Source organism: Homalodisca vitripennis, chromosome X (genome assembly GCF_021130785.1).
Source record: "Homalodisca vitripennis isolate AUS2020 chromosome X, UT_GWSS_2.1, whole genome shotgun sequence".
Taxonomy (NCBI): domain Eukaryota; kingdom Metazoa; phylum Arthropoda; class Insecta; order Hemiptera; family Cicadellidae; genus Homalodisca; species Homalodisca vitripennis.
In genome coordinates, this window is record NC_060215.1 from 156237426 (window position 1) to 156257436 (window position 20011).

The following is a 20011-nucleotide window of genomic DNA, read 5'->3' on the forward strand; positions in this document are numbered from 1 at the left end:
GTGAATACAAACAATTATTGTCCGATACACATGGAGTCGCAATGCTCCATTTCCAAGAAAATAGTGAATTTGTGAAACGCCTCATCGTATGCAAAACTTTATTTCCTTCGTATTTAACACATGAAATAACCGCATAATGTGAAGAAGAACGTAAAATTATTATTATTACAGCAAATGTTCAAAATTTCTCCCGTTTGTGTCAATGCAAAGCTTCGTAACATCGGCAAAAGAATCGTGGATTTTCTCCTACTTCTGTTGCTTAATACAATTTTTAAAATCTAATAATATTTTTTACTTTTTTTTGCATGAAGTGGTTCTTTTATTTGTAATTAAGAAAAAAAACACATTTAGTTTCAGTAGCTTTGCGTTTTTCTGGCAGAATGTCAAAGGGACAATACGTGTTGCCTATAAGGAGGCTTTCTACAAATTCTCAATTTTCTCGGAAACAAAACATTTGCGACGTCCTGTGTATTGGACAAAAAAATGTTTTTATTCAAATCCTCTATCAACCCCGAAAAATGCGCAATTTTATCGGAATCACCGATATATACTGGAGTAAACAGTAATTTATTCTTAAATTGGAGTCGGAGAAGCCAGAAATGACAATAGAATACGTGTTCATTCAGAGTCGTGTACTTAATAAAATATCAAACTACAAATATGGAAAGCGATAAGGAGTTATTTATAGGTAATACTGCACCAGCTATTATACTGTACTGTTGAACCGCTAGCAGTGCCGTAGAAATGTGCTCCTCTAGAGAAGTGATTTTTGTCATAGTTAAAGTACAGAGCTTAAAGAGAAATTCGGTCAAGTGGTTCTACAAAATTTGTAGGGCACTTTTCTGCTTCAGACTGAGGCCTAGGACAGTGGTGTATGGCCCTGGAGCAGACTGTAGCGTGTAGATGGGCTCACTGTGCGGACTGCGACATGTATACGTACATTTACACGGTCAAATACGTTATCGGTTTATATTGGCCTCGCCGAACTGCATTCTTCTAAGTCATAGTTGAGTAGAGTTACTTGTGTACATAGTGACTGTTAAAATTAGCAATCAAGATTGAGTAGTTTAGTGCATAACCTTGTTGTGAGTAGTAATGTATTTTAAACAACTGTAAGAGCACAAATAGTTTTATAATATTTAATTTTAAAATTATATACTGATTAAAAATTGTTTCACCACAAGTGTCTTACCAGGATCTATCAACTTTATTTATTTGTGACTGATAAGGTCGATTTCAATAATAGTAAAATAAAGAATTATCACACAGTTATTATTATCAGTTGTCCTTTTAATATCAGGGACCTTTATATTTGCAAAAATATGGTCATTAAGAGCTTAAGAACTCCCAAAAGCCCTGTTGTTCATACATAATATCCATTTTTAGAAAACAAATATATACATCATTCACTGCACTCAGTATAGCCCTAACGTTTGTGTGCAGTTGAACAAGTACAGCTAATTATTCACTTCTTATAGAGCTTTTCCAAAAAATGTTCACATAAATCCAATGTTTACTGCCTGTTTGTGCACGCATTGAGCCCTAATTTAATAAGGAAACATCTTAAAAAATGTACACAGTTTTAAAGTAAATATAACATTTTCTTTGGTGTTTGGGCAATTCAAAAAGATATTGGTAAACACAGAAAGTTCATGTTAACACTGTACAGTGCCCTCACACTGTGTGCAGAATGATACATAATTTAATACAAGGTTTAACAAGTTGAGAGATTTTAAAGAGGTGTCTGAACAAGATAAAAGTAAATTTCAGATACTCTAGAAGTTTCAGGAGGATGCAATCTCAGATTTGTCGACTTCATATTGTCTAAAAACAACTTTTTCGCCGTTGATTGAGTTTACGCATATACCGTTAGAGTTTTGCATAGAAATACCTATAATAACTATTAAATATTCAAAGTTAAAAAGTCACTAAGGTTATATGGTAGCGTATGTTAATAAGCGTAAGTGAAATTGAAAACGATCTTCACCCAAAAACTTGGTCGCATAATTGAGGTTAAGGGCTTGATTTTATAAAAGGATGAAATGTGTTTTGAGGCATTTTAAATTAATTGGGTTTATTAAATAATAACAAATTATTTAGCCATTTCCAACAATGGATTGACATTTTGAAAACAAATTATCAGTACACAATTTGAAAGAGGGAGAAATGTCAGTTGTGCAATAATTATTTTGCTACTTCCATTACCAGCGATTTTAGGGCTTAAGAAGTTCTTGTACGCAATGCCAGAAAGCCAACGGCGTTTTTACATTTTAAAGGATAAAATCATTTCCATCCTTAGGTTTTATTAAATGGTAGTTCATATAGTACAATAAATGTGTGGTGGGCATTACAGATTAATTCTCTTACACAATTCAGGGGTTATAAAGTATTGTGACTTTGCTAAATACGTAATATGGGGTTCTTATATGATTTTTGTACTTGTAGATTTACTGTAAGTTCTAATAAACACTAATCAATATTTAAATATAAAATACTGAGAAATTTAATGTTTATATTAGTACTTATATCCCTTAAAAAACCTTAAAGTTTAAATTATTATACAAAACTATTTGTTCAAAAACAAGGTTTTGATATTTACCTTTTAATACGGACAAAAATATTAAAATTACAATTTTTACGCCCTATATAACAAACCAACAGGAAGCTGCTGTGTCAGTCCAAATATTTAAGGAAATCGGAATCAGATTAAAGGAAAGGAAACTTTCAATAAGTTGAATACAATACAGCAGATCAGGAAGAAGACATCATAATGATAAACGAAGAAATGTAGCCAATTAGCCAAACTGAAAAAGACTTTGACTCTTAACAGATTAGATCGATGCGATGCGAATGCTAATTACTATCAATACATTGCTTAGGTGTATATGTCACCGTTTCATGTTCCTGACCAAACTGAGTAGGTTTGGCTCTTAACAGATTAGATCAATACAAGGCGAATGCCAATTACTATCAATACATTGCTTAGGTGCATATGTTACCGTTTGATGTTCCTGACCAAACTGAGTAGGTTTGGCTCTTAACAGATTAGATCGATACGAGGCGAATGCTAATTACTACCAATACATTGCTTAGGTGCATATGTTACCGTTTCATGTTCATGTTCCTGACCAAACTGAGTAGGTTTGGCTCTTAACAGATTAGATCGATACGAGGCGAATGCTAATTACTACCAATACATTGCTTAGGTGCATATGTTACCGTTTGATGTTCCTGACCAAACTGAGTAGGTTTGGCTCTTAACAGATTAGATTAATGCGATGCGAATGCTAATTACTACCAATACATTGCTTAGGTGCATATGTTACCGTTTGATGTTCCTGACCAAACTGAGTAGGTTTGGCTCTTAACAGATTAGATTAATGCGATGCGAATGCTAATTACTACCAATACATTGCTTAGGTGCATATGTTACCGTTTGATGTTCCTGACCAAACTGAGTAGGTTTGGCTCTTAACAGATTAGATTAATGCGATGCGAATGCTAATTACTATCAATACATTGCTTAGGTGCATATGTTACCGTTTGATGTTCCTGACCAAACTGAGTAGGTTTGGCTCTTAACAGATTAGATTAATGCGATGCGAATGCTAATTACTATCAATACATTGCTTAGGTGCATATGTTACCGTTTGATGTTCCTGACCAAACTGAGTAGGTTTGGCTCTTAACAGATTAGATCAATGCGATGCGAATGCTAATTACTATCAATACATTGCTTAGGTGCATATGTTACCGTTTCATGTTCCTGACCAAACTGAGTAGGTTTGACTCTTAATAGATTAGATCGATACGAGACGATTGTCTGTGTACTGTTTAGATGCGTATGCTTACTTTCTCAGGTTCCTCACCAAACTGAGTAGGTTTGACTCTTAATAGATTAGATCGATACGAGACGATTGTCTGTGTACTGTTTAGATGCGTATGCTTACTTTCTCAGGTTCCTCACCAAACTGAGTAGGTTTGACTCTTAATAGATTAGATCGATACGAGACGATTGTCTATGTACTGTTTAGATGCGTATGCTTACCTTTCTCAGGTTCCTCACCAAACTGAGTAGGTTTGACTCTTAATAGATTAGATCGATACGAGACGATTGTCTATGTACTGTTTAGATGCGTATGCTTACTTTCTCAGGTTCCTCACCAAACTGAGTAGGTTTGACTCTTAATAGATTAGATCGATACGAGACGATTGTCTATGTACTGTTTAGATGCGTATGCTTACTTTCTCAGGTTCCTCACCAAACTGAGTTAGGTTTGACTCTTAATAGATTAGATCGATACGAGACGATTGTCTGTGTACTGTTTAGATGCGTATGCTTACTTTCTCAGGTTCCTCACCAAACTGAGTAGGTTTGACTCTTAATAGATTAGATCGATACGAGACGATTGTCTATGTACTGTTTAGATGCGTATGCTTACTTTCTCAGGTTCCTCACCAAACTGAGTAGGTTTGACTCTTAATAGATTAGATCGATACGAGACGATTGTCTGTGTACTGTTTAGATGCGTATGCTTACTTTCTCAGGTTCCTCACCAAACTGAGTAGGTTTGACTCTTAATAGATTAGATCGATACGAGACGATTGTCTATGTACTGTTTAGATGCGTATGCTTACTTTCTCAGGTTCCTCACCAAACTGAGTTAGGTTCGATTCTTGATATATTCTATCTATACGAGACGCCTGTCCGTATTATATATAGATACTTATGTTTTCCATCGCGGGTTCGTCACCAAACCGATTTAGGTTTGGTTCTTTACGGATAAGATCGAAACTAGCCTACTGTCAATATACTGTTTAGATGTATATATTTTTCGTGTCTTGTTCCCTACCAATCTGAGTTGAGTTTGATTCTTCACAGATTCGATCTATATGAGGCGAATATCAATATTGTCAATATACTGTTTAGATGTATATATTTTTCGTCTCTTGTTCCCTACCAATCTGAGTTAAGTTTGATTCTTGACAGATTCGATTTATACGAGGCGTATATTAATATTGTCAATATACTGTTTAGATGTATATATCACCTTGAACACCTCTTGGAACACTGTGTTCCACCAATTTACTTATACACCATGTTCAAATCATCAGAATGCGATGAAACTGGCAAACATATTTTTCATTTATACAAAATATTGTAATTCCATTTCGTATGTTTCAACACATATTTAATTTCGCACTTGGTTATTGTTTGTTATCCTGCAAACTAATGAATAGATTATATATGATCAGTGAATTTGAATGTTTTATTCGTTTAAAGTGATCGGAAAGAGCTTCGAGACTAGTGAAACAGTTAACTAAAACAGCAATTACACATTTTTAAGTTTGCTCTAAAGTTTTTGAACCATATTCATTTTTTTTAAATATCTAGGAAGGTTGTTTTAAAAAGAGTAAGTATATGATAAATGGCAAAATTGTTCCCATACCTGTACTACAGGAATATACATAATTAACATGCTCTATGTCTTGTAATATAATATATATACTGTACACTCTTTTATATGTAAACATGGTACGGTCACCAATTTTAATTTAATGAACAGGTTGTTGCAATGAGTGAAGGGTGGTAAATCTAACTTAGTCTGGTTGCTTTTTATGGATGATTTTCTTATGATAAGCAGCAGTTTTGTGATAACGGAAATTCAGAAGGTTTGGGGTGTTGCAACTATATTTTGTGTCTTTTAATCCCAAAGGTGAAGCTGAATACATATGAAAGGCAGCATGCTATAAATTTTAATATTGGCTTGGTCTAATCTATTTGTTTATATTTTAAATTGTAATTTACTATATACGAATAATATACATTTTTAATTAAAAATACACAGTATTTAATAAGAATATAAAGTATCTTAACATCTTTGTCCAGGAAGTCTTCAATAGAGTGAAGTGAGTGTTCCAGAAGTCAGTTCGTTAGTACTCTTACGGTTTCTTCCTTTAATTACTTTCATGTTATCTGGGAGTGAGTTGTACAAGGTCGCTCCTCTAGTGGAAGACTTTTTCTCTGATAGGCTCAGACGATGTGTCTGGAGAGCGAAGTTGGAGTGTGCCTCTGGTGAGGAAGCTGTGTAGATCTGCAAGACTGGTTTTTACCTAAGTAAAGGATCGTATATATATATATATAGAGGAGTATTTAGAGATACATTACAGCCAAAATATTAAGTTCTCTATTGTCTTCTCTACAGATGTTACGGGGTTCATGTCCTTTTAGTAATCCAATAAATCGAATTATCAGCGCTCTGAATATTCTCTGCACTTGTTCCTCCTCAGAATATCAGTTCAGAAATCAGGTGAGATTAAAACAAAGAGTAATAAACTGTAATGGCAGCCTCCTGAGTGGTAATGTTTGTCACACAGTATGTATAATTACACTGAGACTGAAGTTTAGTTTTTGGTTAAGTTAGTTTATGTGAGGTTTCCACGACTATTCCCAAGTACCTATTAGAATCCACTGTCTCAAGAGTTTTGGCAGTCTATCTTGATGATTGCGTGACCGGGTCGTTTAAAAACTTTGTTGATATGTTTAGTTTTCATTCAGTACCAAATCATTTTGTGAGCAGTATTGTTTTGCCAAAGCTTGACTTTATTTGTTACTATTAGTGCTGTGTCATCAGGAAATATGACTGTATCACAGAGATCTTGTGAGTATTTTTGGAGATCATTTGCAATTTGGGATGTACAAAACAAGACCAAGTACGGACCCCTGCGGGACTCCTCAACTAACAAGCAGAGATGTGAACTGCATCTTCTTAACTATTTTGTTTTTTCTGCATGTTATTTATAGTAGTAGATGTCTATTGCTCAAATAGCTGTTGAACCACTTTAATTAACACTATGCTATTCCCTAATCTAACTATCTTTTAGAAATGTATTAACAAATTTCGGGAGGATTCAATCTCTGTCCCAAATGTCAATTATGATGAAGAGGGTAACAGCCATCGTGCTGTGCAAGGTTGGAGAGTGCTTTAGTACGTCGCATTCGTTTGATGAAGGCTGATTTTTGCGGTGAACCTGAGATGGTAAACATGTCAGAATATATGCATTCGTTAAATGTTTCGAACACTGACATTTGACATCAGTCAATGCTGGTTGACGATATTCCTTTATTTCTTATCAAACTTATGTGTGATACAGTTGCATAATTTGTAGGTAATGCTATAGTTGTATGGAAGAGGAACTGGAGTTCACAGATATAGCAATTGAAGATAAATTGAGGACGTTCCTTTTGTGGTTGGTCTGGAAGATACCTGAGATGGCACGGAAAGGTGTTTCGACTTCGTGCTTTATCAGGTTATCGTACTGTGGTAGATTTGTTATTTTTCTATAGATCTACATCGTCACAATAAACCAAGGAGAGATGTTGGCGTATAGTTACCAAGGTGTAGCTTTAGCTTGGTAAAGCGCTCGTTTGTGCCTGTTTAGATTACGTGGCCTAACTAGATGTATTGACTCGCAAACTGTCTTGAGTTTTCCATTGAGAGTTTACCAAGTTTGTATGGAGAGTGGAAATACCTCGTAGACTATTGTGACTTATTTTCACACTCAGATTGTTTTAGTCACACCTAATTTTTTCTCGAGGATTTCCGATTGTGTATTTGGGATGGTTATGGACACGTGTTGTTGTGGGGATTGGTCCCAAGAGTGGGAGGATTGATAAGGTGGGATGGGAACCGCACATTATAGTGGGTAATAAATCTAATAGTTTTATTGGTAGTACACATATTTTTATGGGCATTTTGAACTTCTGTTATTTTATAAATTGAAGACAGTGAAAGATCTTAATAATGCTTATAACGATTGTTTGCTTTTCTTGCTTACTTCGTACAAAAGAGAATAAGTTATAAGAAGCTCATAGGAATGTTTAAAAAATCCGTATACAAATATTTTAATATCATAAAATGAACTTGCAAATTATTTAAATATGCATTAATAATTCAAATTCGAATAAATATTTCAGAAACACCATAAAAGATCTTAAATTGATGTATAAGCTATTGTGATACATTATTTGAAGTAAAATTGTAAAAATATATACATGTAGAGGTAAAGATGACATTTATGAAAATAATACACCTTACAGCTATTAATCATAGTAATAATTTATTCTATATAAAAAATAAATCACACCAAAAAGGACTCAATATTCATAACTGTTACTTTTACCAGTAATGTGACAACGAAATTAAGAAAATACAATTTATAATAAGAAAAGATAAGAATGGTCCAGTCCTAACACAGTATTTGCTGTGGTCTATACCGTCCGACACCTGTTAATAATAACGATAACGTTAATAATAATAGTGTTAATAATAATAAGTAACAATAAAACTTATGAGTATAAGAAATGAAAAGATTTATAGAAAGCATAAATAAATTCTTAGTATTACATTAGAACACATTTAACAAAATTCTAAAAATACAATCAAGAAAAATAAAGAAAGGTTAAAATTAATGCTTCAGAAATGAAATTTCCTTAACAATATCTTACTCGTAGTCTTCTAGTAACACGGACCACACTAAACAGTACACAAATTTGTATCTGTGATCACTTCTTGTGACATATAGACTTTTAGATTTCTCAGTATCTTGAATTAATTTTAATCCCGTTTTTATAAACTATATAACAATTATACTTAAATTAGTTATATTTACACGTTTAATTAACTTTTAAAAATATTAAATATTGTACAACTAATTTAATGACCTGTATATTTCAGTATTGTAAATCTTTCATTTTCAACCGACTCCTCAAAGACAACCTCTAAAGGAGTTGAATAGTAAATTATAGTACAAATAATAAACATGAAGATCTTAAGTTGGTTTCAGTTCTAAATTTGCAGATTAAACTAATAATAGATGACCAGATTCGTTCAAAATAACGATAGTAATAATTTTTAACTAAGAAAAAATAAGTTAATTTAATGCATCGATAAAGGACCTAAAAACAACTTTTTTGTCATTATAAACTTTAGGGCGTTGGCCCTTGAGGAGTCGATAGAAAATATTTAATGTACTGATAGATAAAGGTCTTGAGACAAAAATACTAATAAAATGTCGATACCTTGAATGAATACCAAGCCTGTAATATAATAATAATAATAATAGTTTTTATTGAGGAGAAAAAATTAAGTGGAGGGAGGGCCCTAAAGGTAAAACATTATTGTTAATTGAAACTCAATTTTGGACACAAGTCATAAGTATTTACAAAAAATATAACTAAAATCATTGTTAAAATGACTGCTGTTTTCAGAGATTTTATTTAAATACTGAATTTGACAAAAGTTTTGTTTTGAAAGATTTTGTATGTTTCGAAGTAGTTGGAAAACGTACGAATACGATTTTCAGTATTTGGATAATTTGAAATCAACGAAATAAAACCAGAGTGAATACAGCATCCGTTTTAAACCGCATTACTAAAAAATATTGTATTTTTATGATTTTGTAAACCGTATGAATGAGCTGTAATTAGTTAATGAACACTATCAATCTATTACAAATTTATATATTTCCTTATTGCCATTGTCGCACGAAAATTCACTACTCTACACAAAGATTAAATACCACCACGAATCAATTTACTATAGTAATTAATTGTAGTGGTTTGAAAAAATCATTTAATAATTAATAAATGTTACTGTTAGATTTACAAACTATGTTGACGTTTTTAATGAAAAGTGCAATTTGATAATTTTTAACGAAAGCTTCTTCGGGTGTTTATTTTAACTAAACCCATACACATTGTGTTTGAAATGAGTTAACATAACAATAATTAAACTGTTTGGTAAATTATTGTTTTAATAACTTCTGGTAATAGGATGAAATACATTTAAATTATAAGTACTGCATGTATTCAGTTACTTTTATATTCATATACAACGTTCACTTCCTTTAAGATATACTGACTATGTATAGCAAGTAATAAGTAAAAGCAATATTCAATTGTAAGAGGCTGATTGGTTTTCCAGGTTCCAGTCCAAACTCGACCCATTTCAATAATGGAACTTCTAATTGGGTCGTGGAGTCCAAAAACAACCAAGACGACTGCAGCACCATCCACACCAAAACCTGTGACAAGTGCACCTGAATCCACATGTTCAAGAAACACACCTTCATGTCCAACACCAGTAACTCCAGCTCCAACTCCAACAGATTCCACAGAGAAAACCACTTCTCCATCTCCACCCGTTACTATTTCGAACGAGAATACGCCACCTAACAATAGTGACGTAAAGCAGTCGAGTTTCTCAGAAGAATCAGACACAAAAGAGTCGAAGAGTAATTCTAATGACACAACACAAGCAGAATCGACTCCTATAGATGAACGCAAATCAAATGGAATTAAAACAGAAACAAGCACAGATTCAATTTCAGTATCTTCACCACAACCAAACAATACTGAGTCTAACTTAAATTCTGATTTACAAACAAATGTTGTAAGTGATGATTTTTCTAAAAATACATCTGCTGATACACCATCTCCTGAGTCAGATTTTTTCATCAGACAATTTGCATTCTGAAGTTAATAAAAACGAATCCAAGAATGGTTCTTCTAGTGAATTGAATTATTTATCTGTGGGAGAATCTATTTCTCCTGACCAAACAAACGTTGAAGATAAATCATCCCTTAAAATAGTTGAAAACGACGACAGTGTTAATTATAGGACTGAGGAACCAGTTACAAATACAAATACAGATAAATCATCTGAAATAGATAAAAACGACGATAGTGTTAATTATAGGACTGAGGAACCAGTTACAAATACAGATAAAACATCTGAAATAGTTGAAAACGACGATAGTGTTAATTATAGGACTGAGGAACCAGTTACAAATACAGATACATCATCTGAAATAGATAAAAACGACGGTAGTGTTAATTATAGAACTGAGGAACCAGTTACAAATAAAAGTCATGAATTAGAGACGAGTTCCGAAAATACAATGTCTGCATCAACACTTACAGAAAGTACAACATATCAACCAGATATGTCTGAAACTGAAGTACCAAATAATATTGAAAATGAAGAATCAAATTTAGTTACAAGTACTGAAGAGCCAGCTATAGACATGAGCAATGAAATTATTCAGAGAGAAGAATCTGATGCTCCCAAATTAGTTCTCCCGGAAGGTATGTGTCTATGTCCTTGCTATTTACTTGCTCAGCTGAGTTTGACTACGACTACACCGTCCTCTGCTATTGAAAAACCAACAGGCTTCGATAATAATACTGATTTAAAAGAAGTTGAGTCACTGTCATTAGATGATATTCATTCAGAAACTACAAAGGAGCCAGAGCTTACGCCAAAGAATGATGAAGGTTTAACGCTAAAAGAAGAAGAAAATACGGAATCAAAGGAGGAACAAGAATTGGAAAATACAACAACTAATACGGAATCTCCAGAAATACTGCAGACAGCAATAGTACCAACGACTAGTCCACCGTTATACACAACTACAGAAACTCCAGTACTTACAACAGCACCTCCAGAAGAAAGAATACAGGAGATCGTAGAAGAACCTCCAGTAGTGACTATTAATGTGTCTTTGACAATTACAGAAGAATATATAGAAACAACAACAGAAGCACCGACCGAAGCACTGACTACAACAGAATTTGAGACAACGACTGTTGAAGTTGCAGCCACATCAACAGAGATTGCAACCACAACAGATATTGTGACAACGGAAGCTACAACCACAACGACAGAAGCTACAACAACAACAGAAATGCCAACAACCACAACAGAAACGACAACTACGGAAGCTACAACGACAGCAACGGAAGCTACAACAACTACAACAGAACCTACAACGACAACAACGGAAGCTACAACAACTACAACAGAACCTACAACTACAACTGAAGCTACAACGACAACAGAAGTGCCAACAAAAACAACAGAAGCTACAACAACTACAACGGAAGCTACAACTACTACAACGGAAGCTACAACGACTACAACAGAACCTACAACTACAACTGAAGCTACAACGACAACAGAAGTGCCAACAAAAACAACGGAAGCTACAACAACTACAACGGAAGCTACAACGACTACTACAACAGAACCTAACAACTACAACTGAAGCTACAACGACAACAGAAGTGCCAACAACAACAACAGAAGCTACAACAACTACAACAGAACCTACAACTACAACTGAAGCTACAACGACAACAGAAGTTCCAACAACAACAACAGAAGCTACAACAACTACAGCAGAACCTACAACTACAACAGAAGCGACAACGACAACAGAGGCTACTACTGCAACAGAAACGATAACAACCGAAGCTACAAATATAGCCCCTATGATGACGTCAACTGAAGCTCCAACAACAATGAAACCAAACGACATTGAATCTACACCACCTACAACAGCAACACCTACAACTGTAAAGACAACAAAAGGTCCTGAATATCAGACTGAAACGCCATCAACACAAACAACTACTAAAACTCCTACAACAACGACTATAAGACCAACAACTACAAAACCACCAACTACAACTGCTAAGCCGACAATGATAACAACAGCTAAACCAGGGCCGAAGACTACATTATCGGCTTACGACAAATATAAATCAGGTCAAGTTTCAGGATCTGCAGTCAGTAAATATGCAGAGTAGTCATAAACAGGTTACATACTCGTACACGTTAGAATAGCCATATCAGCTCTCTTTTGAATGAACGTTGAGATTATTTACTAACGTACTTGGTTTAGAAAAGTATTCTGTTATTAGCTAAATAACATTCTGAAACATGGTGTACTATATGTTTAAAAATAAAATAAACTAGTCGGATTTAATTGTACGTATGGGATTAGCATAATTAAAGTATAAAAAGGTGTAATTTAAAAAAAATTAAGAAGTAAAACAAAAAAATATAATATGTGAACCATTTTAATTAATATAAACTTATATGCTCTACCAAAACGTATTCTACATCACAAAAATGCGAAGGATTGCAGTGGTGTGATATGTATAGTCTAGAATAGATAATACGTAATAAAATAAATAAATAAAATAATAATAAGAAAGAGATTTTTGTACCCTAGGTTAAGTGAGAGTTTTGTGATATTTATAGTATTTTGAGTTAATGGTATAAATATACGTTAATGTTAATGTTTCATAACAATATTATTACTAATTTATTTCCCAGAAAGAACCAAATCATACATACGCTATGCAATTAATACTTTAAACTTTGACAATTAAAACCTCCTGTACGTATCACGTAATTATGTAAAGCAATAATAACAGGATCAAGCAAATTTGATTTAAACTTTGACAATTAAAACCTATTGTACGTATTATGTAATTATGTATAGCAATAATAACAGGATCAAGGAAATTTCCTTTCAAATATTTATACAATAAAAGTAAGAGATAATTGCAATACCAGAACAATAGAAATTTATCGATTTATCAATATAATTTGAAATGTTAAGAGCATTTTTAATACAACTGTTTACAATGTTAATAATAGTAAAGCGTGTTTTGTATATAAACATGATTAAACACTATTAAAGCATAGATTAAATTCATAAAATGCTATAATTTTTAAAGAGTGTAAGTTAGTTTTAGAACGCTTGAGCAAATATTACTGTTTAGCCTTCATATCTGTTATTACGTTTATAAGCAATGTTAGGTTTTCTGTCATCAGAACAGAAAATGAATAGAACAAACATAGCTGCCTAAAAGTACTTAAGTAATATAACGAAGTATATAGTAATTATAATACTATGTGACATTTTCTTTTTATGCGATTAGTATACACAATTCGATATCACTTGTCAACTAATATCAGGCTGATGATGGAAACATTGATTCTGAAAGGCCCCGAAAAAATAAAATTAATATTGGAAAATCAGAATTAATTTACAATTGACATTAAATTAAACTTTTTCTAATACTTCAAGATTCTTCAGTATGCAAAATAGCAACCGAATAAAACAGATACAGATTACTCAAAGTTTAAATATATTAAAGTTACCAAACATATTCCACGTTGTCTTACCTGTATAAAATATTAAATTTGCGTTATGAATCAAAATTCTATTGAACCGTGAAATTATTTAGTTTGACGTGAGTAAGTGGTAAGGGAAACCTGTGTTACACTTTCTCATCTTGTGGATGGCGGAATAGATTTATCAGCTTAGCTCGGGTATTTTTTTATTTCCGTACATTATCTTTCAGGCTGCCAAGACAGGGTTGCTGGCGGATCTGATGTATTCCCAATGTCACAATGAGGCTGGTGAGATAGTAGGCCTACTGCAGTTTCGGCATTATATTCCCAATTCTACTTTAAAGTTGCCAAGACAGAGTTGCTGGCGGATCTGATGTATTTCCAATGTCACAATGAGGCTGGTGAGATAGTAGGCCTACTGCAGTTTCGGCATTATATTCCCAATTCTACCTTAAAGTTGCCAAGACAGAGTTGCTGGCGGATCTGATGTATTTCCAATGTCACAATGAGGCTGGTGAGATAGTAGGCCTACTGCAGTTTCGGCATTATATTCACAATTCTACCTTAAAGTTGCCAAGACAGAGTTGCTGGCGGATCTGATGTATTTCCAATGTCACAATGAGGCTGGTGAGATAGTAGGCCTACTGCAGTTTTCGGCATTATATTCACAATTCTACCTTAAAGTTGCCAAGACAGAGTTGCTGGCGGATCTGATGTATTTCCAATGTCACAATGAGGCTGGTGAGATAGTAGGCCTACTGCAGTTTCGGCATTATATTCCCAATTCTACCTTAAAGTTGCCAAGACAGAGTTGCTGGCGGATCTGATGTATTTCCAATGTCACAATGAGGCTGGTGAGATAGTAGGCCTACTGCAGTTTCGGCATTATATTCACAATTCTACCTTAAAGTTGCCAAGACAGAGTTGCTGGCGGATCTGATGTATTTCCAATGTCACAATGAGGCTGGTGAGATAGTAGGCCTACTGCAGTTTCGGCATTATATTCACAATTCTACTTTAAAGTTGCCAAGACAGAGTTGCTGGCGGATCTGATGTATTTCCAATGTCACAATGAGGCTGGTGAGATAGTAGGCCTACTGCAGTTTCGGCATTATATTCACAATTCTACCTTAAAGTTGCCAAGACAGAGTTGCTGGCGGATCTGATGTATTTCCAATGTCACAATGAGGCTGGTGAGATAGTAGGCCTACTGCAGTTTCGGCATTATATTCACAATTCTACCTTAAAGTTGCCAAGACAGAGTTGCTGGCGGATCTGATGTATTTCCAATGTCACAATGAGGCTGGTGAGATAGTAGGCCTACTGCAGTTTCGGCATTATATTCACAATTCTACCTTAAAGTTGCCAAGACAGAGTTGCTGGCGGATCTGATGTATTTCCAATGTCACAATGAGGCTGGTGAGATAGTAGGCCTACTGCAGTGTCGGCATTATATTCCCAATTCTACCTTAAAGTTGCCAAGACAGAGTTGCTGGCGGATCTGATGTATTTCCAATGTCACAATGAGGCTGGTGAGATAGTAGGCCTACTGCAGTGTCGGCATTATATTCCCAATTCTACCTTAAAGTTGCCAAGACAGAGTTGCTGGCGGATCTGATGTATTTCCAATGTCACAATGAGGCTGGTGAGATAGTAGGCCTACTGCAGTTTCGGCATTATATTCCCAATTCTACCTTAAAGTTGCCAAGACAGAGTTTGCTGGCGGATCTGATGTATTTCCAATGTCACAATGAGGCTGGTGAGATAGTAGGCCTACTGCAGTTTCGGCATTATATTCCCAATTCTACCTTAAAGTTGCCAAGACAGAGTTGCTGGCGGATCTGATGTATTTCCAATGTCACAATGAGGCTGGTGAGATAGTAGGCCTACTGCAGTTTCGGCATTATATTCACAATTCTACCTTAAAGTTGCCAAGACAGAGTTGCTGGCGGATCTGATGTATTTCCAATGTCACAATGAGGCTGGTGAGATAGTAGGCCTACTGCAGTGTCGGCATTATATTCCCAATTCTACCTTAAAGTTGCCAAGACAGAGTTGCTGGCGGATCTGATGTATTTCCAATGTCACAATGAGGCTGGTGAGATAGTAGGCCTACTGCAGTTTCGGCATTATATTCCCAATTCTACCTTAAAGTTGCCAAGACAGAGTTGCTGGCGGATCTGATGTATTTCCAATGTCACAATGAGGCTGGTGAGATAGTAGGCCTACTGCAGTTTCGGCATTATATGTTCCCAATTCTACCTTAAAGTTGCAAAGTTGCCAAGACAGAGTTGCTGGCGGATCTGATGTATTTCCAATGTCACAATGAGGCTGGTGAGATAGTAGGCCTACTGCAGTTTCGGCATTATATTCCCAATTCTACCTTAAAGTTGCCAAGACAGAGTTGCTGGCGGATCTGATGTATTTCCAATGTCACAATGAGGCTGGTGAGATAGTAGGCCTACTGCAGTTTCGGCATTATATTCCCAATTCTACCTTAAAGTTGCCAAGACAGAGTTGCTGGCGGATCTGATGTATTTCCAATGTCACAATGAGGCTGGTGAGATAGTAGGCCTACTGCAGTTTCGGCATTATATTCACAATTCTACCTTAAAGTTGCCAAGACAGAGTTGCTGGCGGATCTGATGTATTTCCAATGTCACAATGAGGCTGGTGAGATAGTAGGCCTACTGCAGTTTCGGCATTATATTCACAATTCTACCTTAAAGTTGCCAAGACAGAGTTGCTGGCGGATCTGATGTATTTCCAATGTCACAATGAGGCTGGTGAGATAGTAGGCCTACTGCAGTTTCGGCATTATATTCACAATTCTACCTTACAGTTGCCAAGACAGAGTTGCTGGCGGATCTGATGTATTTCCAATGTCACAATGAGGCTGGTGAGATAGTAGGCCTACTGCAGTTTCGGCATTATATTCCCAATTCTACCTTAAAGTTGCCAAGACAGAGTTGCTGGCGGATCTGATGTATTTCCAATGTCACAATGAGGCTGTCACAAGTTTAGTCTGAGTATTGCCAGTATCACGATAGGGCTGTAAAGGTGGGGTTGCCTACTAGTGTTGCTGTACTGTATTTCTAACTGTTTTGTTATAAACGAAAAATTGCTTCAGGAAATGGTTGTGATCTAATCAAATGATGTAGATATAAGTAAATATTTTTAGGAGTATATTGCGGTATCGCATATAGAAATAGCAGTTTTGTGATATCGTGTAATCGACGTTGTTAAGGCCTTTCAACCCCGTGTGTCTGCGGTGGGTACCTCGATTGATATCGACTGGCTATAGCTGACCCCCATGAAGAAAGTCCACTTGGAAATGTAACCGGACAATATAATTTGTCGGAACCACGAGTTTAACGATCTTGGCTTAAAGAGTTTATTGAGGCAATCCAATTTGGATTACAATCTGTACCACCTGGGTTGTATTATATTTGCAGCATTTCAGCTCAATCAGAATATTCTGTTTGGTTTTGCAATTTAGCTGGTACTCTTATACGTGTCAATTGCTAGGTCTGCTGATATTATCCTATAACACTGAACCATAACACGGGTAGGAATCATGGTTTGAACTGAGTTAAAAAAAATTAAATATTTTATTTTTACCACCTTCTTAACAGTGACTGGACTAGGTTTAAATATTTATATATTCAACTAACAGTAATATACAAATCAACTTCTTATTTCACTGTGTATACTTTTTAGTCATCCACAAAACTTTATATTTACTTACATTTATATGACTTATTATATTTATTTATTTGTTTATAAAATATGGAAATTTATTACATAACTTTTTCCTCGTTATATACACAATCAATCTAAAAAAGTACAAAATTAGATTTACTTATAAACTCTTGTTACCAGCTCGAAGACTTTCCTTCCTTTATGAACACATTTGAGTTTATTCCAGTGTTTTATATGGTAAAACATGTTCCATCAGAACTACGTATAGCTGTAGAGTATAACTTTAGATTAGTGTACACTCAATGGCTGGTACTAGTGGCGTAACTACGACTTGTCTTCGGGATATAGAAGGGGGGGGGGTTGATCTTGGGAGATTGAAGTCCTCTCCACATAGTGGGAGAGTGGTATCGGTAAATCTAGAGTAAAAATGTTAACACCCGTGTTTTTAAACAAGTTGATTTGCTGTTATATAATATTTTTAAAATCTGCTGAGCTTTTTTTAGGATGGGAGGAGGGTTCCATCCCTCTCATCCCCTACTTACACCGCTGGACATCTTCAATACTATTGATTACATATTTAATTACGATTTTTACTTGTAAAATTGTAAAAATCGGTATTAAATGAGTTCTAAAAAAACTAGCTTAGTCCAGGCAGGCTTTTCTTGGAGTTACCCTCTGGTTCTGTTTCGTCATCAGAGCATTCCGTGATTTTTCAACAATTTTATGAAGATCTTTTTTATACTGTTATTTCAGTAGTCATGCCATTTGTTAGGTATTATAGTATTCTTTAGATCTTGCAATTAAAGATTTCCATAATGGTAAGCTAACATGTAACTAGAATGGGACCCGGTGAAGAATGAAGTTTTGAATAGCGGCGATGGGTACAAAATGTCAAGTCAACAGTATCACATGTGATTTCAATCCAGAAGCCTTTTAGAAATATCAGCTAATGTGATAGCTACACATTTCGTATTGTTACAATGTAACGTCGCTCCCACACGTTCTCACACCTGCTTGCTAGAAGAATGTTGTAAGAATGGTGGTTAGGGGCGGTACCTTGGAGCACCGCTTGGAACATACTTGTATTGTTTATTTTTGAATACGCACTCTAACTGTATGGATTTTTCAGGTTCTGGCGTACACAAAATTCCGTCTCACACAGCCCCACAAGTTCGCACACAACACACACACGAATCCAGACACGAATCCAGATACGAATCCACACACGAATCCAGACACGAACCCAGACATGAATTATTCACAAAATAAATCCACATCACGTGACATTACACACACCAACATTGTCAGACGAAGGTAAGCCTTATTTAAATTTTTCAGACAGGTTTATAATTTTGTATCATAAAACCATTACCATTATACATACTACTGCAAGTCCAGTATTGATTTTGAGATACAAACGTGAACTTAAAACTGTCGTAACGGCTTTAAAATAGATTAGATACGTCAGGCCGTAACGCACCTGTGACATTGTGTTTTAGTTTTTTTTTTTACTATAAAACTTATTTAATTCAATTTAATGTGTTATAAAATTGTTCAGTACTGTAAAAAGAACAGTTTCTTGTTGACTAATCATTGTACGATATTGCAACCCGTGGTAACACTACCAATACTTGCCACGGCAGCCCACTCACTGAGACAATAGTACGAAACCAATCTAGCCTTCTCGCTAAATACCTTACTGTACGTAACATATCTTAAGAAAGGGAGGATCCAGAACTATTTTTGGAGTGGGCCTCCTGAGTTTTTGTTTCACTCATACTCAAAGTTTACTCCATAAAGTTAAGTTAATTGTATTTTTCATACATTCACATTTACAATACGAGGGTGGTTAAGAGTTTTCCCATAAAATGACATTGTTTCAACATTTTGAAGGGGGCATGGCCCTCGCGAAGTGCCGAATATGTCTCTGCTCTATATGTCAGTCTAAAGAACGCTTGGATCAAACGCCGGCTGTTCCATGCCAACGCCGGCTGTTCCATGCCAAAGTGTGAGTGTCATATAATAGTGTTTCACTGCCTCAGGGCGTCTGTCTCAGCTGCCGTGGATGGAATCATGCACCACGACATTACTTCAGGAAAACACAATAAAAAGGACATGTTGCAATATTCGAATACGATATTTTTTAATTTCAAAGTTACAGCCCTCTAAAATAGCATTCCTGAAGGAAAATAAATTTCATCACGTCTCAAAGGATTACTAAGGGATTAAAATTACAAAATTTGCAACTTTGTAATCAGGCTAAATATTAAAATTTGATAGTTTTAACCCCTCTTTCGACCAAAAATATGAGTTTCAGG

At 35.1% G+C, this 20011-nt stretch overlaps 1 protein-coding gene across 1 annotated transcript; it reads left to right on the top strand.

Annotated features, from left to right (window-relative positions):
• Positions 1–11007: 11007 nt before the first annotated feature.
• Positions 11008–19344, top strand: LOC124369688 (bromodomain-containing protein DDB_G0280777-like). Its single transcript, XM_046827740.1, has 3 exons — positions 11008–11544; positions 11702–12611; positions 18823–19344. Exons 1-3 carry the CDS (start codon positions 11008–11010, stop codon positions 18960–18962), a joined length of 1587 nt encoding a protein of 528 aa, XP_046683696.1. The 3' UTR covers positions 18963–19344.
• Positions 19345–20011: the final 667 nt, after the last annotated feature.

Coding starts and splice junctions, on each gene's coding strand:
- LOC124369688 (XM_046827740.1), top strand. CDS start 11,008: ATGTCTGAAACTGAAGTACCAAATAATATTGAAAATGAAGAATCAAAT. Junction 11,545..11,701: donor AGATCGTAGAAGAACCTCCA/GTAGTGACTATT, acceptor CAGATATTGTGA/CAACGGAAGCTACAACCACA. Junction 12,612..18,822: donor TTACGACAAATATAAATCAG/GTCAAGTTTCAG, acceptor TGGATTTTTCAG/GTTCTGGCGTACACAAAATT.